Source organism: Anser brachyrhynchus, assembly GCF_964034855.1.
Source record: "Anser brachyrhynchus genome assembly, chromosome: 1".
Taxonomy (NCBI): domain Eukaryota; kingdom Metazoa; phylum Chordata; class Aves; order Anseriformes; family Anatidae; genus Anser; species Anser brachyrhynchus.
Window position 1 is genome coordinate 53,241,955 of NC_137694.1, and position 25,746 is coordinate 53,267,700.

The following is a 25,746-nucleotide window of genomic DNA, read 5'->3' on the forward strand; positions in this document are numbered from 1 at the left end:
AAAAGTTAGAGCTTAACAAATGTAGCCAAAGCTTATATTTACCTAACTTGTGAGTTCTAGATTCTTACTTTTCTGCAACAGATTTGTTGACTTCTACCAGAATGCCTTGTAGACAAACACTTCTTCAGTTTCATGTAAAACTCTAGAATTCCTCTGTCTACCATTTAATTTTTTCTTCCTAGAATAGTGACCTGCTTTTGGAAATCCTTACAAAAGCTAGAATTCACAATTTGCAGTCCTCAGGCTAATTTCAGAAAAGGGTTCTGATCAGACAGCTATCACTGAAGCTACAATTATAACTATTCATATGTTTTATTTTATATTATGAAATATTTATACACAACTACTCAGCAATAGTAATGTTTGTGTGTTCTTTTCTCAAAACAGAGGACATCAAACTGAAAAAATTCACTGCTTTCTAGATTGGTAGTGATGTGTTTCAGGGTATGGAGGATGGGAGGAAGAGAATTAGAATACAGAAACATATCAATTCTTTTTTTAAGAAAAGTCAAGACTTAGTTAGAAAAGTCTTAAATTTGCAGTTACTGTCTGTTAAGGAATAATCAGAGTCCACCTGTTACACTGCCCCAGAAATGTGCTAGCTGAATATATGTTAAAACAGCTCCCCTAAATCCCAAGAATAGAATCATAAAGTCATAGAATCATAGAACCTAGAACATAGAACCGAGCCCTGGGAGATACCACTAGTGACCAGCCTCCAACCGAATTTAACTCAGATTCACAATATCTCTTTAGGCCCAGCCACCCAGCCAGCTTTTAACCCAACAAAGTGTACACCCATCCAAACCATGAGCAGACAGCTTCTCCAGGAGAATGCTATGGGAAATGGTGTCAAAAGCATTACTGAAGTCTAGGTTGACTACATCCACAGCCTTTCCCTCATCCACTGAGTGTGTCACCTTGTCATAGAAGGAGATCACGTTGGTCAAGCAAGACCTGCCTTTGATAAACCTATGCTGAATAGTCCTGATCGCGTGGTTGCCTTGTAGTTGCTACATGATGGCACTTCTTGTAGATGGGTGTCACATTTGCTACCTTCCAGTCAACTGGGACCTCCCCTGATAGCCAGGACTGCTGACAAATAATGGAAAGCAGCTTGGTGAGCACTTCTCCCAACTCCCTCAGTACCCTTAGGTGGATCCCATCTGGCCTCATAGACTTACGTACGTCTAAGCAGGTCGCTAACCATTTTTTTGTGGATTATTAGGGCTTCATTCTGCTTCTCATACCAGCTCAGGGGACTGGGTACCTGGAGAACAACTGGTCTTGCTGCTAAAGGCTGAGACAAAGGAGGCATTAAGTACCTCAGACTTTTCCTCATCTCTTAGTACTGTGTTCGCCCCACATCCAATAAAGGATGGAGATTCTCCTTAGTCCTCCTTCTCTTGTTTATGTATTTATGAAAACATTTTTTTTGTTGCCTTTAACAGCAATAGCCAGATTAAGCTCCAGCTGGGCTTTGGCCTTTCTAATTTTCTCCTTGCACAGCCTTACAACATCTTCATAGTACTTCTGAGTGGCCCACCCCTTCTTTCAAAGGTCATTAACCCTATTTTTCTTCCTGAGCTCTAGCCACAGCTCTCTGCTTACCCAGGCTAGTCTTCTTCTGTGCCAGCTCATCTTCTGGCATGTGTGGATAGCCTGCTCCTGCACCCTTAATATTACCTTCTTGAAGAGTGTCCAGCCTTTGCCCTTCAGGACTGCCTCCCAAGGGACTCTGTCAACCTTTCTCCTCAACAGGCCATACTCTGCCCTCTGGAAGTCCAGGGTAGCAGTTCTGCTAATACTCCTCATTACTTTTCAAGAATTGAAAATTCTATTAATTCATGATCATGAATAGTTCCTGATCAGAGGCACAGGGTTTTTTTCAACCTAAAAATCATTAGCAAACTGATTTTTTCCAGAAAAACTGCCATAATGACTCACTACATAAGTAAGTTTGTGTAAAAAGTTTCTAATAGATCGAAAAATCCTTACTACTTTGATGTAATTGACTACCAGATGCAGTAACAGTGAAGAACAACCCTAAAGGAATCTATCACATTAATGGTTTAGTGCATTTAATCCATAGCAGAATCTCTGCATGAACAGCCAATTCTCCTTAGAGAAAGCCAAAATAAAACTACTTAGAATTTTCCAAGAGCTGTCATAATATTCCATATAAACTGAAGTTTAGTATTTGGTACTACTTATAACAGCAGTGAAATTTAAAGACAGGTGTTGAAAGTCACTGGCTTCAACTTTTTTTAATTGAACAGAAATTTGAGATTACGCAGCTCCTCTTGGTTGTTGTAGTTACTAATAAATCAAAACAAAGGCTTTCATGTTCTTAAGAGTTCAGAATTATTCCCAGCATAATTGGAATTGTCTCATTACAGAAAATTCCAGATGAATTTAGCTTATTTATACACACATAGAAGAATATACTGTATACTGACTGCAAGATCCAAGACTGTGACTATGGCATCTACTTTCATCACAAATGCTCCCAAAGTATTCATAGAAGGACCAATGGCAAACTGAATCATGCAATTTTACCGTATCTAGGATTTTTAGAATCTGATAGAAATGTAAGCTATTAGTCTTCATATACAGCTTCTCAGAAAGAAAAAAAAAACCTTGCGATAACCAAGGTGACTTAATAGCCCCCCAGTAATAGCTTAGTAATATTTTCTTGATATTTTATCAACTCAAAATCTCAGACATATAAAAGGTATGTTAGACATTGAATCATGTAATTTTTCTTCCCATGAGTATCATTTAATCCCATATAATACAAAGTGAAAAAGCAATTTTTCACTAGCCTCAAACAAGACTGACTCTAGTATTCAATAAAACATAACAGTCCAGCAACATACAGCCCAGACTTTTCAAGTTATGGCAACTGTCAGTGCACAGCAGCTTTTTTGTGGGCTGGCACATCTGCTTCAACTAGGCTTATGAGAACAACCATCTGCATTTACATTAAAGAATACGAAGCAGCAAAGATGGAAAATGTGGTACTTGGGTGGGGGCAGGGCTGGGGGGTAGGCAGTTTGGGAAGTTTTTTCTCCGGTGGAGAATAAGATAGGAAGAGGTTTTAGATGGACATGCCTCAATATTTTCCTTAAGAGTAACCACCTCAAGAAGATAAAAAGCATTTACACCAGGCAAAAGTATAAAATAGAGCAATTATATTTTTTAAAACAAAGAATCCTCAAAGCTACTAAGTCAAGATAAAACAAGTATAAAGTGCTTTATAACAGAACTTCCCACTGTGTCCTCACAGGCAAGCCCTTGCTTATTGGACTGATTTCAAACAACTGTGACTTGCTGTGTTCCAGCAAATTCTCCACAGTTCTGTCTGCTTCTTAGGAAGTTCTTCCGTAACCACAGAGACCTAGCTCTAAGTCTGCATCCTAATACTCTAACTAGTCTTTCCACCTAAGGCCCTCGTTAGTGAGCAGCTTCCCTGGCAGAGTCTGTGGTAAGTGAAGCACTACCTACAAAACAGATAAGACTGGTTCAGGGACCAACTGGAAGTACTCAAGTCCATGAGACCAGATGGGATGCATTTCAGGAGCTGAGGGAGCTGGTTGGTGTCATGTGAAAGCCACACTCTGTCACCTTTGAATGGTCACATCCATCAAGGGAGATTCCTGGTGACAGGAAAAAGGCAAACATCACACCCAGTCTAACTTCAGTACTCAAGAGGATTACAGAGCAAATCTTCTTGGAATTCATGTCCAGCTACATGAAGAACAAGAAGGAGATTGTGAACAGTGAACAGTAGGCCAGCATGAATCAGCAGCGTGTCCTGGCAGCCAAGAAGGCAAACTGCAATTAGGATAGCCAGATGGTCAAAAGATGTGATTCTCCCGCTGCATTTAGCATTGATTGGTGTGGCCTCACCTTGAATATTGTGTGCAGTTCTGGGGTCCACGATATTAAAGAGGTACCTGAAAGGTAAGGTACCTGAAAGCATCCAGAGGAGGGCAACAAAGCTGGGGAAAGAGCTGGAAGGCATGTCCTGTGAGGAAAGGCTGAGTACACTTGGGTTGTCTAGTCTAGAGAAAAGAAAGCTAAGAGGTGACCTCATTGCTCTTTACAACTTCCCAAGGAGGAAAGATGTAGAGGGAGGTGCCAGTCTCCTCTCTTTGGCAACCAATGATAAGACACTCAGGAATGGCACAAAGCTGCACCAGGAGAGGTTCAGACTAGATATAAAGGAAATACTTTACCATGAAGGTGGTCATACACTGGAACAGGCTTTCTAGAGTGGTGGCTGATGCCTCAGTGTTCAAGAGACATTTGGATAATGCCCTCAATAACATGCTTTACAACCATCCAATAAAAGCAATAACATGCTTTACAACCATAACATGCTTTAACTTTTAGAAAGTGGTCAGGCAGTTGGACTTGATAATCTTTGCAGGTCCCTTCTAACTAACTCTGTTATTGTAATAGGTGGCAGAGATTTATCAGGGACTGACAAGCTACGTTGCCTTCTGCAATGCAATGACTGGCCCCAAGAATTTGGGGAGAGCAGTAGTTATAGTTTACCTTGACTTTAGCAAGGCTGTCGGGAAGGTTTCCTTAGTATCTTTATAGCCAAATTGGCAAGATATGATTCCAGCAGGTAGACTACAAGGTGTGTAGAAAACTGACAGGACTCAAAGGCTCAACAGTGTAATTCACAGGTTAGGGACATGATTATTTCCCCTCTTTAGCATTTGTGAGAGCGAGAGTACCTAGAGTGCTTCTTCGGGCTTTCCAGACCAAGATGCTGACTTACTCGAAGGACTTCAGTGGGGACTATAGGACTGCAGAGAAGATCAAGGAGGGATCTAACTGCTGTATTCACCTACCTAATTAAAAGGAAATTAAAAGGTTAAGCCAGACTCCTCCTGGAGGTGCACAGTGAAAGGACAATAGATAACACATGTAAGATGCAAACTTCAAATAGATACAGGGAAAAAAAAATTGTCGTGAAGATAGTCAAACATTGGAATGGGCTGCCTTATCATTGTCCTTACAGATATATTCTAAATATGACTAGACAAGGCCCTGTACAAGGACGTATGAGGAGCGGCTGAAGTCACTTGGTCTGTTCAGCCTGGAAAAGAGGAGGCTGAGGGGAGACCTCATCATGGCCTACAGCTTGTTCACGAGGGGAAGAGGAGGGGCAGGTGCCGATCTATTCTCTTTAGTGACCAGTGATAGGATCTGAGGGAATGGTGTCAAGCTGTGACAGGGGAGGTTCAGGCTGGACACCAGGGAGAGGTTCTTCACTGAGAAGGTTGTCGCGCACTGGAACTAGCTCCCCAGGGTCGTAGTCACAGCACCAAGCCTGTTGGAGTTTAAGAAGCGTTTGGACTGTGCTCTTAGTCATGTGGTCTGAGTTTTTGGGTAGATCTGTGTGGTGCCAGGAGCTGGACTTGATGATCCTCATGGGTCTCTTCCAACTCGGGATATTCTGTGATTCTATGATTCTATAATTTGTATCCTCCATGTTGAGAAAAATCAAACAGCTAGAAATTCCAACACACAATTTGGCTTCACTTCCATGCTATTGAGAAACTGCAGTATCTCTTATCACTGTATGCACATCTGTTTAGTTGAATGTATAAGAGGTTATCACAGCTGATCCTTTAGTGGTGTCTGAATAATAATAATTTAGTAAAGCCTTATGCACTGGTCTGGAAAAAGTAATCATCCCACTGCTAGAACAGGAAGTTATATCGTGTTTGCAATAACATGAAATAACCAAATGTTTGAGACACACAAACTTAATCACAGGTGTCTGAAAAGCTCACAGTTTTTTAAAACATTGATGTAAAAATAATTGTATGTATTTTATTTATTGTGTTTCTATAATGCAAATATAGGAACATAAATTTCAATTGTATCTTCCCCCCCCCTTTTTCTTTTGTTAATTTGAAGTATTGTGAAATAATTAAAATAATACACTGTAAATTCAAAATTGTTGCAGATCTATCCTGAGCAACATAAAAAAATCACTAAAACAAGCAAGAGCTAGCATGTGTTGTGGTCAATCCAGAGCTATGCCTTAGCTGGCCGAGCAGCCAACTGTTACAGAACGTCAGCTGGGTTCCTCCTGCCTTTCTGTCCATGAAGTTCCCTGAAAGAGATGAAACAAACTTTGCCAATCCACCTCTCTCTCAAATTTGGTTGATAATGGTGATCAGTTTCTAAGACTTCAGCAGATGGTCATTAGAGAGCTCAGCTACATTACACTTTGCTCAGGAAAGCCAGATATTTAATGCCTTTCATTTTGCATTAGCTCAAAACAAATGAGCTAAATAGAAATTAAAATGTTAATGCATCTGTTAATCTGTACACTGCTTGAAATAATAGCAGAAGATGCTGTAGAAAATTCTAGGGAAAACACAGCATTTGGATGTTGAAGTAGAAAGTGACAATTTTTAGCTGTAGTCTATATCCTTTATTATTACTTTATACCAAATTGCTTCCAAGTTGATATACACGAAGTATTAAACCAAACAGACAATAGTACTTCCGTTAGCAATGACTCCATCACTGTTAACTATAAAACATTAGACAACAGAAACAGCATGAGCTTTTCATGATAAACCCAGCAATCCATCAGTTTCATCTACTATGGCATGCATTCACTACATTTGTGCAAAGACAATCTGTAACTCTCTGTTGTTTGAAAGCTGTACAGAAAGGTAAAGAATTTATTTTTCAGCTAAAGATACTAGCTTTCTATCTGAAATAGTAAAAACGAAGGAAAATTTGCCTGAGGCGTGAATCCCCAAATAATTTTCAGCTCGTCACCCCAAGAAAAACTGTTAAACGTACTGTTCCATAATGTTCTAAACTGGCAAAGCCCCAGAGCAAAGCGCTCAGATGAATGTTTTTTAGAGTAATAATTCACATTACAAGGACTTAATTCTGCTTATAGTTGTACATGTACGATTCAACATAAATGGATGCTGCATGCCGACAGCCAAAGGCAAAATCTGGTACAAAATATTTCAAAAGGATGAAAACATATTGACCAAAAAAGCCTCAACATTTTACAAGTGAAGTAATGGAATAAAAACAGCTGTATTCATAACCACATAAAAACATTCTGCATTAATGTCCCTAATTTCAGCAAGAATATTAGCAATATTGGCATAACAGGAAAGCTACAGGGCATCCGGGAGTGAAATACCCACATAAAGTAATTAAAATCAGTATTAAATAAGCCATTGGAAAGGAACAAACATCAGGAGGTTATTAATTAAAAGGTATAATATTCTCAACATGCAAACTGGCAGCCACAAATTAAACTCAGAATTACCTTCTTGGTTTTCATACTGTTCTGACAACAGATGGTAGCAGCAGCCTACGCTGCAAACTGCTTTGATTTCAGGCTTGGCGGTAAATATTCGTAGTGTATTTGCAGCAAGATCACCACATGTATGCAGACCCACCATTATACAGTCCTAAGAAGAAAAAAAAAAGCAACAATAAAGCATCTCCCTGTACAACCGAAAGACTATGAGTAACAACAACAAACTCCAAAACCCAAACATCCTGCAAATGGTTATTCACTTGTAAGGTTTAAATATACAACTCCATGACGACTCCTGGTGTTCTCTTCTGGAATTTTTCTAGGAACAATAAAAGCACTTCAGTGCTAAGAAAACACAGTGTATTTCCTTTATGGGGAACAAGACTGCTCAGCATTTTGTTCACCTACGGAACTATGCATCTCTATACTTTACCTTCAGTGTTCAAGAGGAAGCAAAAGTTTCTGAGTGTGAACAGCAGCTGGTTTAACTGCATGGAAGGGGGCATCTACATGATGACTGGACACTGGCCATTTTGTCTCATCTTTCCTCGCTTTCCTCTTATAATTTTTACTACTACTGATACTTGCTTTTCTTACTTCAGATTGTCTACCATAACATAGACAGATGGACCTATCTGTGGCATTTCTGCTATTCTGAACTGCTGAAATCAAAACCACTCCCTAAGTACAAGTGTAATATGAAGAGCAGGCCCTGCTCCATCTGCTTTGCTATTTCCAGAACTGTAGCTGTACCGCAGTTTTGCAGTGTGCATACTATCATTCAACAACAGATTGGTATTTTCTTCCCTAAAACAAAAAACAAAGAACTTCAACTTCAGATACTCTCTTCTGCCCATTCTACTTTCTGCTTTCCTTTTTCCTCAGTTTCCCATTTCTCTCTATTTCTCCATCCCAATCAACCCTCTTCTCACTGTTCAGATCAAGACTTTTCCCTCCCAGAATTATTTATTGAAATCTACATGGTAAACATGGTGCTTGTTGCTTTGAATTTCAGTCTTATTTATTAATGGTTATCAGTCAGCCAAGGTACATTCAATTGTAGTGCCCTTCCATTATTAATAGTGATGCAGCATTTTTTCTGCTTTTTATGTCATACAAATCACATGCTAAGTGGAGATGAAATCCGGTTGTGCAAATTCAGAGGCATATGCTTCACCTACTGTTTTACAGGAGCATAAACAGCTCCTCCATAACTAACACAAACCTGTGGTCTTGTATTAGAAATGAATTACACCCCTGAACACATACAAGTTTTCATCTTTCCATAAAAAACTGAATATATCTACACAATCAATGTAAGTTAGCTCAGGCACAGCAACTAACCAGCCATACAGCTTCTAGACTTGTACCATTGCCTTTAAGCAGCTGAGCTTGTGTTTGTTTGTGTAGACACAATCCTTGTCAGCTAACAGATTACTAAATGAACTTACGGTAACTCTGGAAAGACAAAATATAAAAGCATTATTTACAAATAAGACTCGTTACAAACTCTTTACGTTGAGTTTTATAGTCAATACTTTCTGTCATGCTTTCTAACTTTTACCAACATTAGAAAAATATAAAACTTTAAAAATAAGAAATTTCAGGGAAATTGAAATTCCAGTGCTTAATATACTTGCCTACCTGGTAAATTTAGCTATTTTCTTAATAATTAAATGTTATCTATATCCAGAATTGTAAAATACCTGAATGTGCTAATACGTATGCTGTTAACTTTGACAGCTGATTATTATCTACTCCATAAATTCTAGAGGCTGCTTTACATATTCAAAATAATACTAATATTAAAATAGAAAAACAATCTCTGTATCTGTTAGAAATACTAACATAATCTGGCTGAAAAACATTTGGTCAGAATATTCATTCACCGATAGTATTTTATGTACACTCATCAAACATTATGTATGTATGAAAACAGCAATATAAAGACAATGGACAATATATTTCAAATATTAGTAACATAACCTCCAAATCTGCTATGATGTCACCGAGTTCTGTTTCCGCAGTGATGTGGGAAGTCAATGGAAAATAAAGGTTTGATTCACTTGACTTGCTCGCTTTGGCTTTGATAGATGCCATTTTTCTTTTGGCCTTTTCCTCTTCACAGAGCTCCCCACTGTTACACTGGGAGGAAGAAAAAATTTCTACAGCATTAGCAGGCAGAACATCGAGAATAGCAAGAGCCTCTTCAGAAAGTTTGCTTTCATTGCATTGTGCCTGAGCCACCAAATCAATTTCTGTTTGTTTGCTGGTCTCAGATGTAGCTACTTCTGTGAAAACACAAGAAGGAATTAAGTCTTGAGTAGTCCTTTGGTCTTGACTTTGAAGACAGCTGTTATTTAAGGTCCTGTCATTGACTGCTTTACATTTAATTTCATTTTTCACTGGACTGTCATTTGCCTTTTCTAATCTCTGGCTTTCAGGATTTGCTCTTGCTCGACTCTGATAAGCTCTCCAGTGTTTCTTCAATTTCCTGTTCCTTTCATGAGCACCATTGGTGTTGGTGTTCGAGGAATCAATTCCATATACTTTTAAGTTATATTGCATGGACAAAAATGAACTCAGGTAGCCCTTTCCAGAACCTATGTCAATCACCTAGATAATGGAGAGAAAAAAAAAAACAAGAGAGAGAGAAAAAGAAAAATGAGAAAGATTCACTAAATTAGTGAGCAACAAGACACATTTCAATCAAATGAAAAATAATTGCTTAAAAAATTAAACCTGAATATCATAATTACTTCATCTGTTATACTTCCTAACATGCTTCATCCATTTGCTTTTTGGTGCACTTTTTGACTTTAAAACACAGAATCTAAACTGATTTCCTCCAAGAAATAGACAATGCAAAGCTTATGCACTACACATGTTGTGACACTTCTGGAAAAGACTTTCAGTATATATTTTGACATAGAACTGCCTTCTGTTAAAGAAAATAACCATAAAACACTAGCACCACCACCTACCCTTGCTAAATTGGGTCAGAACATATAGTTAGGAAAGGAAGTATTCACAGTATTAAGTTTAGGCATTTAGCTACTGTACTTAGGAGTCTTCTACCACTAAGTATACAGAAAAAAGCATCTTCATGTTCAGTGCTTAACTTAATCACTTCAGACATGACCTAAAGACATGTGTTATCAAATACTGCCTTCTAAGTCAGAACGCTTATTTATACTAGTTTCCCATTCTGTGAAAATGATCTATACAAATCTGTGTAACATAAGGATGGTTTTGTAATAAAACAAAGGGCATCACATGTCACATGTGCTTTCCACTGAGTGTTCTGGAGGAAGAAGTGAAAAGAAGGGATAATTAGCTGAAAGTTTAGTTTCTCTCATAGCTGATAGCATGTGCTACTTCAGTGACTGACTGGAAGGAAAACACTACGCAGAGTAGTAGCAGAAACAAGGGCAACCTGAGAACTTTAATTACTTAATCAAAGTCTTATATCATGTATGCTTTAATTTATAATAAACACATGCATACAAGAGCATATTTTACAAGAATAGTCAGAGTGTCATTTCTCTAAATGAAGGAAATTATAACGCTTCCTTGTGTTCAGGTACGTATCTATGGAATAGACATAATGACTTTCTTTGTAGATGTTCCTGAAACTGATTGATTCAAGAATATTTTTTATGTCTTGTTCTTGGTTTTTCACATATTCATAAAAAGCTTACATTGATTTGTGTATGTCTAAATACCACTATATACTACCTGGATCTATCTCACACTCAATCACATAGTTTTGTACTAGGTAAGAACATGCAGCACATCAATATCTGTACTGAAATGAAAAGAAAAACTTATTCTTTATTCTAAAAATGTTCAAGATGTGTACAGCCATGGAGCTAGAAAGAAACAAATGACTTTCACAAAGGACTACTTAAAACAGTGGAGAATATAGACCATTAGGTAAAAATCGTCTATCTAGGCCACATGTAGCTTTTTCATCTGCATTCTTCATGTAATATTACTGCATTTTTGCTATCTAAATATACAACAATCCTCAAATTTCTTGAACGTAATCTGTACAGGAGAGGATTTAGAGAAATAGAATTGATATGTTCTAAGCATCTTTTTGTGTTTTGAAAATGTTTGTCACATTTATCACCAATAACCTCTCAGATTATTTAAAAGTAAAGACAGAAAAGTGCCTAAGGAATAATTTTACCCATTATTTTATGTGACAGACATTATTATGTAGAATATGCACACCTCCACTTCTACAAGGTATTTTAATTATTTCTTTTAACCTCAGTATTTGGATAGTAAATTAGTAAATTATTCCTAACTCATACATGTGGACTCCAGTGGCTGTAAAGACAAACTGGTAAGATTTTTGTAGTTGTTTCCAAGAAAAAAGAGTCATAGAATCATAGACTGGCCTTAAAAATAACCTAGCTCCAACCCCCCTGCCATGGGCAGAGACACCTCCCACCAGACCAGGTTGCTTAAAGCTCCATTCAGCCTGGCCTTGAAGATTTCCAGGGATGGGGCATCCACAGCTTCTCTGGGCAACAGTAATACATTGTTAAATTAGCACTGGGAGATCAGTTCTAAAAAGAGAGCAAATTTTGACTAAAAATAAGAAGGCAATGATCTTGTGCTAAACAAAAAGACTGGATTAAATTAATCCTTGCTTTACCTTCCCTTGATTACATAAGGAAAGGTAATCAGCAATCCACAGTATATCTGCCAAGCATGGACTTTTAAAATTAAATTTCCATGATATAATGAACTCCAAAGGTCCTGTCCATGGTGAGCTGGGTACTATGTTTAAACACAGTTTCTGGCACTGCACAATCAAGAACTCCATTTCCAGAAGCATTCCAGCATTTCCCAGCATCAAATCACAAATTTAATGGATGCTGAATACAGAATTATATTACACTTAGGTTATACACTACAACTCCTGCTGCACATGCTGTAATTTCCAAGGAAAACTTCCATAAATACATTAAAGAAAACAAATGTGCATTTAAGCAGAGAAGAATTAACACCGGCTTCTTTTCCAGCTTTAATCAAGAGCTACTTTCTAAAAAGTTCCACTTCTGTGATAAGAATGATATTTAAGAGGGGCAGTAAACAATTGAAAGAAATATTAAATTGGTTTGCTTTAATGTTTTAACTCAAATCATTAACCTAGAAGTGATTACTGTAGTAGTAAAATTTTTGCTTTTATCCTCATTTTTACTATTTACTATACTATATTGTAAAATACCACAAGAGGACAATATCCTCTACCACCCATTATACATCATGGTATGGAGGTGAAATGGAGGGCATTTTTCAATCTGTCAGTGATCTGTAATATCTGAAAGAAACACCCTGAGGACACGTGCTGTTGTAAAACATGTGTTGTGTTTTCATAGCTCTAGATTTTTTAATTAAAAGCTACATACATTTTGTTTTGCTGAGAAGGACAGAAAAAAATCAATAAAGAAAAAAACTCTCCTAAAACTTTACAATTCCTGTATTTTCTTAAGTTGAAAGGTAACCAAAACAAAAGAAGTTGCTTTTTAATAACTGAGGAGGAGGAGGCTGGCTTCTCTTTTTTTTTTTTTTTCTTTTATTTTTTTTTAACATGTACTGGAAAGCTCTTTTCATATATTAGGGATTTGTAACTTTGAAAAAATAAATTCTGTTACAGTGTATGACTAAAATGGAAAAAAGTTAATATAAAGAAGTCGGCATTTCATATTCAGTGATATACTGCAATCATATTTTTCATTAAATGCTACATTTTTTTCAAAAAATAAACAGAAAATAATCCTAAAGATACTACAAGCTGTAACTACAAGTGCATAATCACAAGCTGAAATTGCAGCATATTGACAGATACTTAATAATGATTGGTTTGAGATTTTATTAGTAACCAGCTACATCAGGATTTAGGTTAGGTCATTAAGGTGGCTCTACTTTTTTCCTCTCTGAATATGGGTTTTCCTTTCCTTTCATTCCTGAATCTCAAAGGAACTATTTAAAATCTAAATGAAAATGCTATATGAAACACCACCAACTCACCTTCCAGCAAATGCAGAGAACATTTATTATTACATTATAAGAAAACTATACTTTTCCACAACTTTTTCAGTATATGAAAGTCTTCAACACTTGAACAACTGATTCTTGCCCAAAGCATAAGGTAAGCAAGGCAAAAAATATGCTAATTAATAGAGAAAGTTACTTTTATTTATCTGCTACTTCTGCATTTTCACTCTTTGTGGTTGTTCAGGGCATCTGCGTTTGTCACTGTGTCTGGCTCCTGAAGGAGCTACTGGAGAGATCGCGCTTCATCTCTGAACGATAGCAGATGCTCACAAATTGATCGTGGCTCATCCAGTAATATTTGGCCTTAATTGCAGTTCTCTATTTACTTGTGAATTCCAGTTGTACGGAGAAGATTGCCTAAAACTTTGCCCTGCGCAGCTGTTTCTCACAAAACAGACACGTCAGAATGCAGAGTTTTGATCTCAGATTCCATGGACGCTGGACGCCTGACACAAAGCCATGAAGAGTACTTCACCAGAACATATTGGTTATATTATCTAAATTAAACTCAGTCTGAGCCAAATAGCTTCCAAAACAAAGTTCTTCATCAGCTACTCAGAGCAGAATCCAAGTTTTGGGACCTGCCATGGACTTATGGTGGCAGCAGCAAACTCTGCAGTCACATCCATACCACTAAGCAGAACATGGTCCTGTATTCCACCACCAGCACATGACTGCCCATGCCATTACCTTTTAGCAACCTCCCAGGTATGAAGCAGACCAACTAACACTCATTGTGAAGGCCAGGCACATCTGGGGGACAAGATACACCAGAAATCAAAACAACACAGACTTACAAAGTGCAGCCGTCTCTCTTCCTTTACCCACATCTGATACAGTAATTTTAACTAGACTCAGACGTACTTTCTTAAAAAGCAAAAACAGGCTCGGGGGAATATGTACAGCATAAAATCTAGGTAGATAACTCATGAAATCTAGGCAGATAACCTTATTAGTGTTGTGTTTATTTTTAAACAACTATAAAATCTGTCCTCCAGAAAATTTTCTGGGAATGAATATTAAGCTGGAGGAAGTTAGTCTCCTAGAACTAACACCTACAGCTGCTCTCATGGAAAGCAAATGCAGCTTAGATGTAGAATGGAATCAAAAACAGAGTCCAGGTCGACTAGTCATCTATAGACTAAAGCAAGAGTGAAGATACATTAGGCACTAACTAGCGTTACAGAGATAAAAATGGTTAAAACAACTCAGTTCACTCAACTAAAAGTTTAGTCTTATCTCAACAAAGATCTACATCATGGAATCAAACAATGCTTCATATATAAAGAGTTCACAGGCAAATTACTCTCATGGAAAATACGGAAGTGTTATTAGTGTTACTTTCGTCTAAAGCAATGTGAAATAAGGTAGTGAATAAAGTCAAATATTGTGATGCTTGTATTTTTGTCAACAGGCCTATAAATAAATATCTACAAGGTTTTAATGCAACAGTGACTTAGAGAACTGTGCAATCATAATTGCATATTAAAAAAAAAAAAAAGGGTAAGTTACAGTCACATTTTGAGAAAGGAATACTACAATTCTTCACCATCCAACTTGCCATGTGACATTGCTATTGGAAGGCCTTACAGCGAACTTCCAATACCTGAAGGGGGCCTACAGGAAAGCAGGGGAGGGACTCTTATTCAGGGAGCATACTGATAGGTCAAGGTGTAATGGCTTCAAAGTACAAAAGGTTTAGATCAGATATAAAGAGGATATTCTTTACTGTGAGGGTGGTGAGGCACAGAAACAGGTTGACCAGAGAAGCTGTGGATGCCCCATCCCTGGAAGTGTTCAAGTGTTCTCTGCAAACTGAACAGGTCATATCTAAATTCCTAATTGAAGATAGATCTCCATCCACATTAAAGAAAAGAGAACAACAGTATTAAAGAACAGGAAATAATTTAAATTCCTTGTTCCAGAAAAAAAAAAAAAAAAAGAAAGAAAAAAAGATGCGCTTTTAAAATTTCAGCATTGGTGTCTATGTGGTAGTCTTATGTGTCTGACAAAAGGATGAAGTTTTGCTCTGCTATTGATGTCTGTGGTAAATTGCCAACAGTGTAATACAGATAAGTGAGACAGTACCTGTGCATAGCAAAAAACAGTATGTTTTTTTTAGCTGTTCAATGTATAGAGGATAATTATATTTCTTTCCTTTTTTTTTTTTTTTTTTTGAGCCATAAAATGAATATGACTCACTAAAAGGCAGTTCATTGAGACTGGTGCATCTGTAAACAAAAATGTCCTTCAGCTTGCACTGGAAGGCTCTTCTTTAGCTACAATTATTTAGATAAAAATAAGAACAGCAGAGACAGAATATCAAAATATGGTATTTGAACAAAATAAGGAGAATAATTTGGAAGCTATACCGTAACATACAGTACAAAATGCTTTCTTACCTGTTTTATACCACAGTAATTTGCTATTTTGTCCACAAGCTCAGACATCACTTGTACTTCATGTGATTTCTTATTATTCATAAACTCATCGGTTTTGATACCTGTATCATTTTTACAAAAATATATACACATTAACACAATTCATAATAATGAAAACTTATGATTAGTCAAAATAAATACCACCCTAAAAGTATGCTTTAGAATTTTCTATATTTTAAGTGCAGTAATATTTAATTAAACACCCACTATGTAATTACAAGACTAAACTTCTGAATTACAGATAAATTAGTAAAATTCAACACACTTTAAAATTTAGTTCTGCTAGTGTAGTTTTTTTAAAAATGTACATATTTAATATCTGACCAGATATTAGACATAAGCTACTACTACAAAACTACTACTTTTTCCTGTTCATTAAGAATATTAATTTTTATGTCACTCATCACATTTACCTTTACATATTTGAAATATAAGGGCAAGGACAATTAACAATTACATAGTGCAGATTGTTAATTCTCCAGATTTGGTCACAGTACCAAGTGGGAGATACCTGAAATAAAAGTTATAAGCAATGCTGGTGAAATTCAAAGGAAGCTGCAATTTTTTTCTTTATTTAAGCTACAGATAGATTACAGATCTGCTATATCTTTCTGGAAAAAAATGATTCAGAATTTGTTCATGAGAGGTAGTCAACTTCTGCCACTGGTTTACATATTTACATCCCCCAAATAATGAACAGCTCAGAAGCAGCTCCCCTGTGAGAAACCCTGTGAGTTAAATCAATGTCAATTTTTTTAAGTCTGGGTGAGGGTAGAAGAAACCAGTCTGCTACTGGTGAGCATGCTCCTAGAAAACAAAATGTTTCCACATAACTATGGAGATTAATATTTTCCCCTTTTCTGCTTTTTGCACAGTATGTGTTCATCTGTCCAGAATCCGATCGTTAGGCAAAAACTATGTTCATTCCTTGATCAGACCATGCTGGGAACACAGCCAAGAGCGTTACTTCTTTAAAAGAGAGTGGGGAATTGCACTGAGCTCATGAGAAACCTAGTGTTTTCTATATTTCTCGCAAAACCCACAGGATCTCTCCATTTCTTCAACATCTGTTTTTTTACAATAAACTGTTATGACAATACTTAAAATGTAATATAGCCTCTATGAACTGACAAAAGAAAATAATAGCCTAAAATATTTTTAAACAACAAAAAAAAAGCACCAACAAGTGACCTGCTAAAGTGTTCACTAAAGATTCTCATTAACTTTAAAATTACGGAGATCTCTGTGGCCTCCTTAAAAAGATGCTTAATTTGTAACCATTTCAAATGGAAAAAAAAAGAAAAAAGAGAGAAAATAGAAAATATAGACCTTTTCTCATTTATCTTTAAACATTTTGAGATGTGGATAAGCTTATCAAAAAAGAAAGAAAGAAAGAAAGGAAAAGGAAAAGGAAAAGGAAAAGGAAAAGGAAAAGGAAAAGGAAAAGGAAAAGGGAAAGGAAAAGGGAAAGGGAAAGGGAAAGGGAAAGGGAAAGGGAAGGGAAAGGGAAAGGGAAAGGGAAAGGGAAAGGGAAAGGGAAAGGGAGGGGAGGGGAGGGGAGGGGAGGGGAGGGGAGGGGAGGGGAGGGGAGGGAGGGGAGGGGAGAGGGAGGGAGGGGAGGGAGGAGGGAGGAGAGGTGAGGAGAGGAGAGGAGAGGAGAGGAGAGGAGAGGAGAAGAGAAGGAGAGGAGAGGAGAGGAGAGGAGAGGAGAGGAGAGGAGAGGAGAGGAGAGGAGAGGAGAGGAGAGGAGAGGAGAGGAGAGGAGAGGAGAGGAGAGGAGAGGAGAGAGAGGAGAGGAGAGGAGAGAGAGGAGAGGAGAGGAGAGGAGAGGAGAGGAGAGGAGAGGAGAGGAGAGGAGAGGAGAGGAGAGAGGAGAGGAGAGGAGAGAAGAGAGGAGAGGAGAGGACGAGGAGAGGAGAGAGAGAGGAGAGGAGAGGAGAGGAGAGGAGAGGAGAGGAGAGGAGAGGAGAGGAGAGGAGAGGAGAGAGGAGAGGAGAGGAGAGGAGAGGAGAGGAGAGGAGAGGAGAGGAGAGGAGAGGAGAGGAGAGGAAAGGAAAGGAAAGGAAAGGAAAGGACAAGGAAAAGGAAAAGGAAAAGGAAAAGGAAAAGGAAAAGGAAAAAGGAAAAGGAAAAGGAAAGGGAAAGGGAAAGGAAAGGGAAAGGGAAAGGGAAAGGGAAAGGGAAAGGGAAAAGGAAAGGGAAAGGGAAGGGAAAGGGAAAGGGGAAAGGGAAAGGGAAAGGGAAAGGGAAAGGAAAGGGAAAGGGAAGGGAAAGGGAAAGGGAAAGGAAAGGGAAAGGAAAGGGAAAGGGAAAGGGAAAGGAAGGGAAGGGAAGGGAAAGGGAAGGGAGGGAAGGAAGGGAAGGGAAGGGAAGGGGAAGGGAAGGGAAGGAAGGGAAGGGAAGGAAGGAAGGGAAGGAAGGGAAGGAAGGGAAGGGAAGCGGAAGGGAAGGGAAGGGAAGGGAAGGGAAGGGAAGGAAGGGAAGGGAAGGGAAGAAGGGAAGGGAAGGGAAGGGAAGGGAACGAGGGAAGGGAAGGGAAGGGAGGAAGGGAAGGGAACGGAAGGGAAGGGAAGGGAAGGGAAGGGAAGGGAAGGGAAGGGAAGGGAAAGGGAAGCGGAAGGGAAGGGAAGGGAAGGAAGAGGGAAGGGAAGGGAAAGGGAAGGGAAGGGAAGGGAAGGGAAGGGAAGGGAAGGAAGGAAGGGAAGGGAAGGGAAGGGAAGGGAAGGGAAGGGAAGGGGAAGGGAAGGGAGGGAAGGGAAGGGACGGAAGGGAAGGGAGGGAAGGGAGGGAAGGGAAGGGAAGGGAAGGGAAGGGAAGGAAGGGAAGGGAAGGGAAGGGGATAGGAAGGAAAGGAAGGAAAGGAAAGGAAGGAAAGGAAAGGAAAGGAAGGAAAGGAAAGGAAAGGAATGGAAAGGAAAGGAAAGTGAAAGGATCAGGAAAGGAAAGGAAAGGAAAGGAAAGGAAGGAAAGGAAAGGAAAGGAACGGAAAGGAAGAAAGAAAAGAAAAGAAAAGAAGGGGAACATGAAGAAATACTTTTTTTTTTTTTTTTACAAAAAATGTAAGTTTTGTTTTGTCTGGTCTCCTAAGCAGCACATTCACTCTGAACTATCACCACATATCACACCTTTTTTACCTTGCAATAATATGAAGTCAAATGACTGAACAGAGTAATGCTCTGCGAAGTAGAATTTCAAATAGTACTTAAGTCAAATGAACACATTTCAAACACTGAGGGGTAAATCCAGAAACAAGACCCAACTTACAAAAACTGAGGTTCCAGTTTAAAAAAATACAGTTTGCTTACACCTACTTAGATAAAGTATTTATCACCTTAGTTACTGTAGTTTCTTAACTACTTGCTTACTTACTGCAGAATGAACACTGCCTATACTTCAGCACATGGAAAATTACACTGTTTACAGAAAATTACCTACTTCTTATAAATTTTATTTTTGCTGAGTTTTATGCAAAATTTTGCTTGGGATAGTTTTTTTTTGTTTTGTTTACTTTTTACTATTTTGACAAACAAGCAAACATATGGCAATCTAACAGAAAAATCTCTATTTGGGGGTTGGTTTATACGGCCAGAACTTCTTTTTGTGACAAAAAAGGAAGTGATGTTGAAATACTTCACAGAAGTATTCTGGATATCATAAAGGAAAGCTTAATGTTTTAGTGGTACTCAAATGTTGCTTATTTACACTGTGAATCCCCTAGCATAAGTAGCTGTTTTCCAATAGAAGAACTGCTTCAACCCTATACAGTGCCATTTCCACCTACATCATTAGTTATGAAGTAGAGAGAGTGAGGGGAGACTGTCTTACGGGCCTAATGCAGGTCGTCCTAAGACCTCCTACGGCAGGATGTGGGGTTTTTATTTTTTGTTACCTGTGGAAATTCAGATATACTAGATAAAAATTCACAGTCCATGCCAAACCACCACCTGTGCAGGAGTTACAGTACTGTGATTCAATTCTATCAGCCAGACTGGCAGGGACATATGCTAAAAAACATTGAGACAAACTGATATTTACAGTCCATGCAATTTAAAGATGGGTTTGTTAACAGTCACTGCATGACTACTACCTTGGCCATAAACATATTGAAAAGGTAGAGAGTACTCTAACTCCAATGTTCTAGTAATCCTCTCTTCTTACATCAGGTGCATAAAATAAATTCTCCTTGCTGGCTTCTGTCCCTTGGGCCAGGTTCTTCTGGATCCTGTGTGCTCACTGCAAGCAACCCAATGGGGCACACAGCGAACTTTGGTAGCAAGCAATGGAGAAACCCCTTCACATTCAGACTACACTTAAATACTGGTACTTAGCTTTTCAAGCAATCATTCTAAGGAAGAATAGTAAAACGTCTATATTAATATGCTGAAGAAGTTTGAGAACTATGCAAGTACGCAGTCTGTGGGAACAGGCTTATAAGCAGGCTTGTTTTAGAACAGGAAAATTTATTAAAAACATCTCAAACGTAAATTGAATAATCCTGATGCATATTTTTCAGAATATGGGCAAGGCCATCATAAAGTTACTAATTTCTCAGGTTGACATGTCTCTTGATTTGCAAGGTTTAGTAAGTCAGGAAATTAAATATTTTCTGAAATACAGAATTAACTCCAAAATACCTAAAATATTTTAAAGGATCAAAACTTTCATTTGGCAACTTTCATACTACAAATACATAATTTTATATTTTGCTTTTGCCAAACAATTATCAGGAAATTCAACTAAGTTAATTTAACTGATACTGCCAATTCAACACAAAAGTTTTGAATTATAATACCATTTGGAACATGCTTTATTTTCTCAGAGAAGTACCACTTAGAATTACTACACCGCAATCCCAGGCCCCAGCTACCCAACCAAGCAGCACTCCTGCAAGACACAGAACAAAATAATCATCAGTTGCCTTATTTTAGATGTTCCATTCTGCATGACAAAAAGATGAAAGAATCCTTGTATTTTTGTCTAAGAAAGCTAATCCAAGTATGAACTTAAGTACGTGTATAACAAGGTGAAACTACAGAATTACGAAAATTAGGCAGAACACAGGGAATGAGAACATAACAAAAATGGTAAGAGCTACAAAACAAGCAAAAGAAAAGCAGCAACACAGCTGTCAAAGAAGAATAGCCTCAGACTGAAAAATAGCAGAAGGAAAGAAGCCAGGAACTAAACTTATAGTAAGACCAATGCACAGCAAACCATTAACACTATTTTAGCTATGTCCCTTTTTGTCATTCTGAAGAAATTGAAAACTGGGGACCCAAACATGGAAAATGGTAAAACTGAAAAGAGAAGACCGCTGTAGGAAATGGGAGAGATACCCAATGTATCTAATGGTGCTATCACTTAGGATAGAAATGTCAGTGGCATTTCAGTGTATTATAGGGACAAAACACACTAGAAAGCAAAGACAGAGGGGCTTAGAGTCTGTCTCTGAAAAACTAATGAGAAACCTGAAAGACAGTGACAAATCTGTGATGACTAAGGACTCCATGAAGAGCACATTTTCTGTGAAAATGACAGCAGTCAAAAGTAAGTATAAACTTCAGTTTACCATCTGAAGCAATAAATAAAGTCAGGGGTAAGACTTCCAATGTAAAGATGCCAACTTGAGAGTGTTTGAGTCAAGCTTTTCAACTACAGAAAATGAAATTACTCTAGATAAATGACACATATTTGGTACTGGTTCAAAAAATACAGATTGAATATAATCAGCTTATTTTGAAATATCAAACGCCTATTGGGCCATATTCAGTTAAACGTCTAAGCACATGTTTAATATTAAACAAAAGTTGTAACAAAAAATACTACTTGTGGAGGTATGGCTGCTGGCTATTAGGCTTAGACTTAGACTTAAAAAAAAAAGGAAAGGAAGACTAGCAATCGTGATTCTTGCTGCTGACGAGAAGATGAGAAGAAAAAGAAAGGGAATTAATGAGATATTTAATCTGTATGTCAAATAATGATGTGCCCACTTGCCTATTTCATACCCTTTAAAACTGAGTCTCAGGAAAGCTTTATACATTTTGAGTGTCATGACCTCTCTGCTGAAATTTTAGCAAGAGAATCCATTTTCTAAACAATGGTAATGAAGAAATTATCTAAGAACAAATGAATCAAAGTGAGAAGCATGTAGGAAGGAAACTCATATAGGGGAAAAAACAAACAAACAAACAAACAAACAAAATAAAACAAAACCACAAAACCACCCTCCAAAACAAAAAATCTGAAGATCCTGTAGTGAGAGAATAAAGACTGAAATATAAATGTAAATATACCAGTTGATCCTTGGTTGTCTCCTCCCAGTGCTTTAAGTAGCTCTTCTAATGGGGTACACACTCCAAGGTGAGACAAAGAATAATACTCAGCGGCCAGGGCAAACAAGTCTACATTGATAAGTTTCTTGGAGTTTTCACAAAACACGTTGGAAAATGTGTCATCATCTGTATGGAAAAGAAAAAGAAGAGATTTCTAATAAAAAGCTTAACACCTCCACAATAGTGTTGTCAGAGTACAACAAGCAATAAACATGCAGTATCAGACAGAAATAATTTATTTTGCATAAGTGGGAGAACTGGTTATTTTTCTTCAGCTGTATTTCCCTTTCAAAATTAAGATCAAGTTTTGCTCTTAGCTGAACTAGTGCAAATGTGGAAAACTCTACTATTTTAGCAGAGCTGCTTTAGTATAATTGACAAGAGAATTCAGTAAACATTATCACTTCTCTTCTGTTTACAAACTTGCTCATTAAGCCTTTCCTAGTTATCCCCATTTGACAATATATACCATTAGATCTGATTTTAAAAGAAATGCAGCTGTTCAATAGATGAAATGTTTTGACTTACAATCATTGCATTTTCATACTTTCCTAGCAGCTTTGTAGCTGGTGAATCTGCTGGGAGAATCAAATTAATTTTTATTACCAATCAGATGTAAGCCAAAGTTAGATTCCTTAGCATATTTTCTTTGACCGAGTATGAAATGTTTCAGTTTGGCATTACTTAGCTCTTTAGAAAATGCTCCCTTTTTAAAAATGAACTACTTCACTATTTTGAAGTGAAACATACTGGTATGAATCATTTACTGAGATCACTTTACATTTTCTAATTCCTCTATTTTAGCTAGAACAATTTGTTGAGTTCTCTATAGTTTTGCTATAAGTTATTTTAGATTTCTAAATACTTGTAAATGTTTTAAAATAGATTAAAGCTAGCGAACCCAGCAAACTGTTACACTGATTTAGAAAATGTCTCCTGGTTTGCCTTTTCTCCCATGAGTAGATAGATGTGCATACCTAGCAGGGCAGCTTTCCAGAACTTGGCCTGCCCACCTGTATACCAAAGGATGCAGCTGCTTTTATTGACCCCACCTCTAATACTCTTAATTTTCTTGCATGACTACTAGTCACATATAAATTACAGTCCCAACAACGTCAACACGTTTATTTTCACAGTGTAACATGACCAAGGCAAGAGTCCAGCAAAAAAACATTTGGGCCTAAAACAGCATTAATATTGTCTAAGCTATAACCAGAATTAATTTCAGCGTCTGCACGGCACTCTAATTTTATATGCTCTAATTCTCTCTAATACAAAATCAAAAAAGAAAGCCACTGTTCTCTATAAATGATTTTTCCTTGTTTGAACTTCTGAATATCAAGTAATTTTTTAGTTAATGAACCTTCAAGAAAGATAAGGGTGTAATATGAGAATAGAAGATAAAGCACCATGCCAGAGTAAAGACTGTGAAGCTTTTAGGGAGAAGGGGTTATTTTGTTTTTCTATGTCTCTGTTAAGATATGATACAGGAAGACATGAAATTAGATGTGTGTATTTTGAAATGACTTAGGAAAAACAATGTTTTCTGGCAATGCCTTAAAATCAAGCAAATAATGGATGAGACTATATAATATATATTATATATAATATAATGGGAAATGGTAATCAAACAGCTTTAGGCAATAAAAGGGATTGCTTTTTTTTTTTCCCCCAAAGTCTTGACAATCATAAAAGGAGGTAAATAACTACACACAAAGAGTATTTTTGCTTTCTGCTGAATAAATGTTAGGCAGGGAATTAAAGGTTTAAGTTTCTTCTTGAAAGAAGAAACTGTCAAAAGAAGAAACTTGAGTTATTGATGAAGAAGAAAAATTGCTATTTATTTTGTAAGGGAGGTTCACTCAATTTATTTTAGAGTTTCTGGGAATGAACAACATGCCATAAAATGTATAAATGAAGGTAGCCTGAATAAGTAAAAATGCATTGAAATCTTTATACAAGGGGGACAAATGACTAATGTGTCAAGAAAGAGAACAAAAACTTTCAACAAAACTGAAGAAGAGACTCAACAGGCAAGTTCCTGCCAACAAGTACTGAGAAAAGGATAGAGATGAGGCATTAAACCTATTTTGACCAGGCAGCTGCTCAGCAGTGTTGCCAGGTGAAGAAAAAATCTACTTTTCTGGGGGTGTTCCACTTTGTTTCATGTATAATACAAACTCTTTTCATTAGTATATAGTACTAATAACACTTGTGAAAATTCCTGCCCATTCTAAAATACATGCATGCTCCTTATTTCACTGGAGGAAATTTTATTTTTAGCATTTTAAAATGCTGGAGCACATAACGCTGAAACATATAATCTTTTTAGCAACTGGCGCACATTTTAAAATATATTGGCCAATCTTGTATTGCAAACCAAAGCAAAAATCAGTCAAGCAAAACCTTTCCTCCTAAATCCATTTTTTTTTCATGACATGACACTGTGTGATATAAAGGACTTTTGAAAATACATTGGAACGTCATCCTATTACAAAATATGTCTTTAGCATATGTGAGATGTATGAGAAACATATGAATAAAGCTGCAATTTTGTAACTTTCATTTTGAAGCATGCATATTTATTAAATATCCATACTTATATATACTTATACCACCAGTGGGGGAAAAAAAAAAAAAAGCAGCTTTCTATCATTACAGTGGCATCAGATACTTGGGGTACAAAAAGAAACACTGTCCATCTTCCTTATGTCAACGTCACATATCAATGGTATTAGAAGACTTCGTCGACTAAAAGCGTACTAATATATATATGCACAACTTCAGTTATATTCAGTGGCTCAGAATTGTTGATAAACACGATCTGTTTCCATACTGAGACATGCCTGTTTTGCTATTATAGGCACAATCTCCAAGCAGGTTAGTTTCCTTTGCTGGACATAAACTCACCCTGCCAACAAAGCCAAGCCTCCAATGCATGGTACCCAAACAGATACCAGAAAAAAGGTTAGTTTCAAAGCATCAAACTTGCTGATCATCTGAAACCACAATGGCATCACAGTCCAAAGGATGCATCTATAAGGTCTAGGCCAGCACACACATTCCTAATACATCCTCTTGTTTTGACCAGAAAATCCTGAGCAATCAAGGTACCAAAGCAATGAATCAATTAATTCAAAAAATGGGCACAAATACACACACAATTAACAAATATCAAGTGAAACCAAGTCCTCCCACACCAAAAAATAAGACACATCTCTGCAGCCAACACAATCAGACCCTCTCCATCTAACAGAAGTATCAAAAATCCATGGATGCTCTCATGCTCATCCCAAACGTCAAGCTGTTGTTTCTGACTCCTTAAATTTCTCTCACAGAAATCACTTACTCGAAAACAACTGTCACAATGTACCAGAACGAACTCACTCTATCAATTAAGAGAAATCAGTGTCAGTGAGAGAAATTGTTTTACAAAACCGAAACCAGCCTCTCAGTTTTGAGTTTAAAGGGAGCCAATTGCATTTCTTCGGGATACAGGCATGAAAATGAATATTTAGAACTGTATTGGGCACCATAAATTGTGTACTCAGTAAACTGGTTTTGTTATAAA

General features: G+C 37.4%; 1 protein-coding gene across 2 annotated transcripts in view; it reads right to left on the minus strand.

Annotated features, from left to right (window-relative positions):
• Positions 1 to 25,746, minus strand: part of METTL25 (methyltransferase like 25) — a gene marked incomplete at its 5' end in the record, with an annotated part of 63,032 nt that overhangs the window by 33,261 nt on the left and 4,025 nt on the right. For both annotated transcript variants that reach the window (XM_080575710.1, XM_080575711.1), the window contains 4 exons: positions 7,334 to 7,478; positions 9,314 to 9,943; positions 15,805 to 15,905; positions 22,137 to 22,301. In XM_080575710.1, coding sequence (XP_080431836.1) covers positions 7,334 to 7,478; positions 9,314 to 9,943; positions 15,805 to 15,905; positions 22,137 to 22,301 — 1,041 coding nt within the window. The remainder of the gene's footprint in view (positions 1 to 7,333; positions 7,479 to 9,313; positions 9,944 to 15,804; positions 15,906 to 22,136; positions 22,302 to 25,746) is intronic.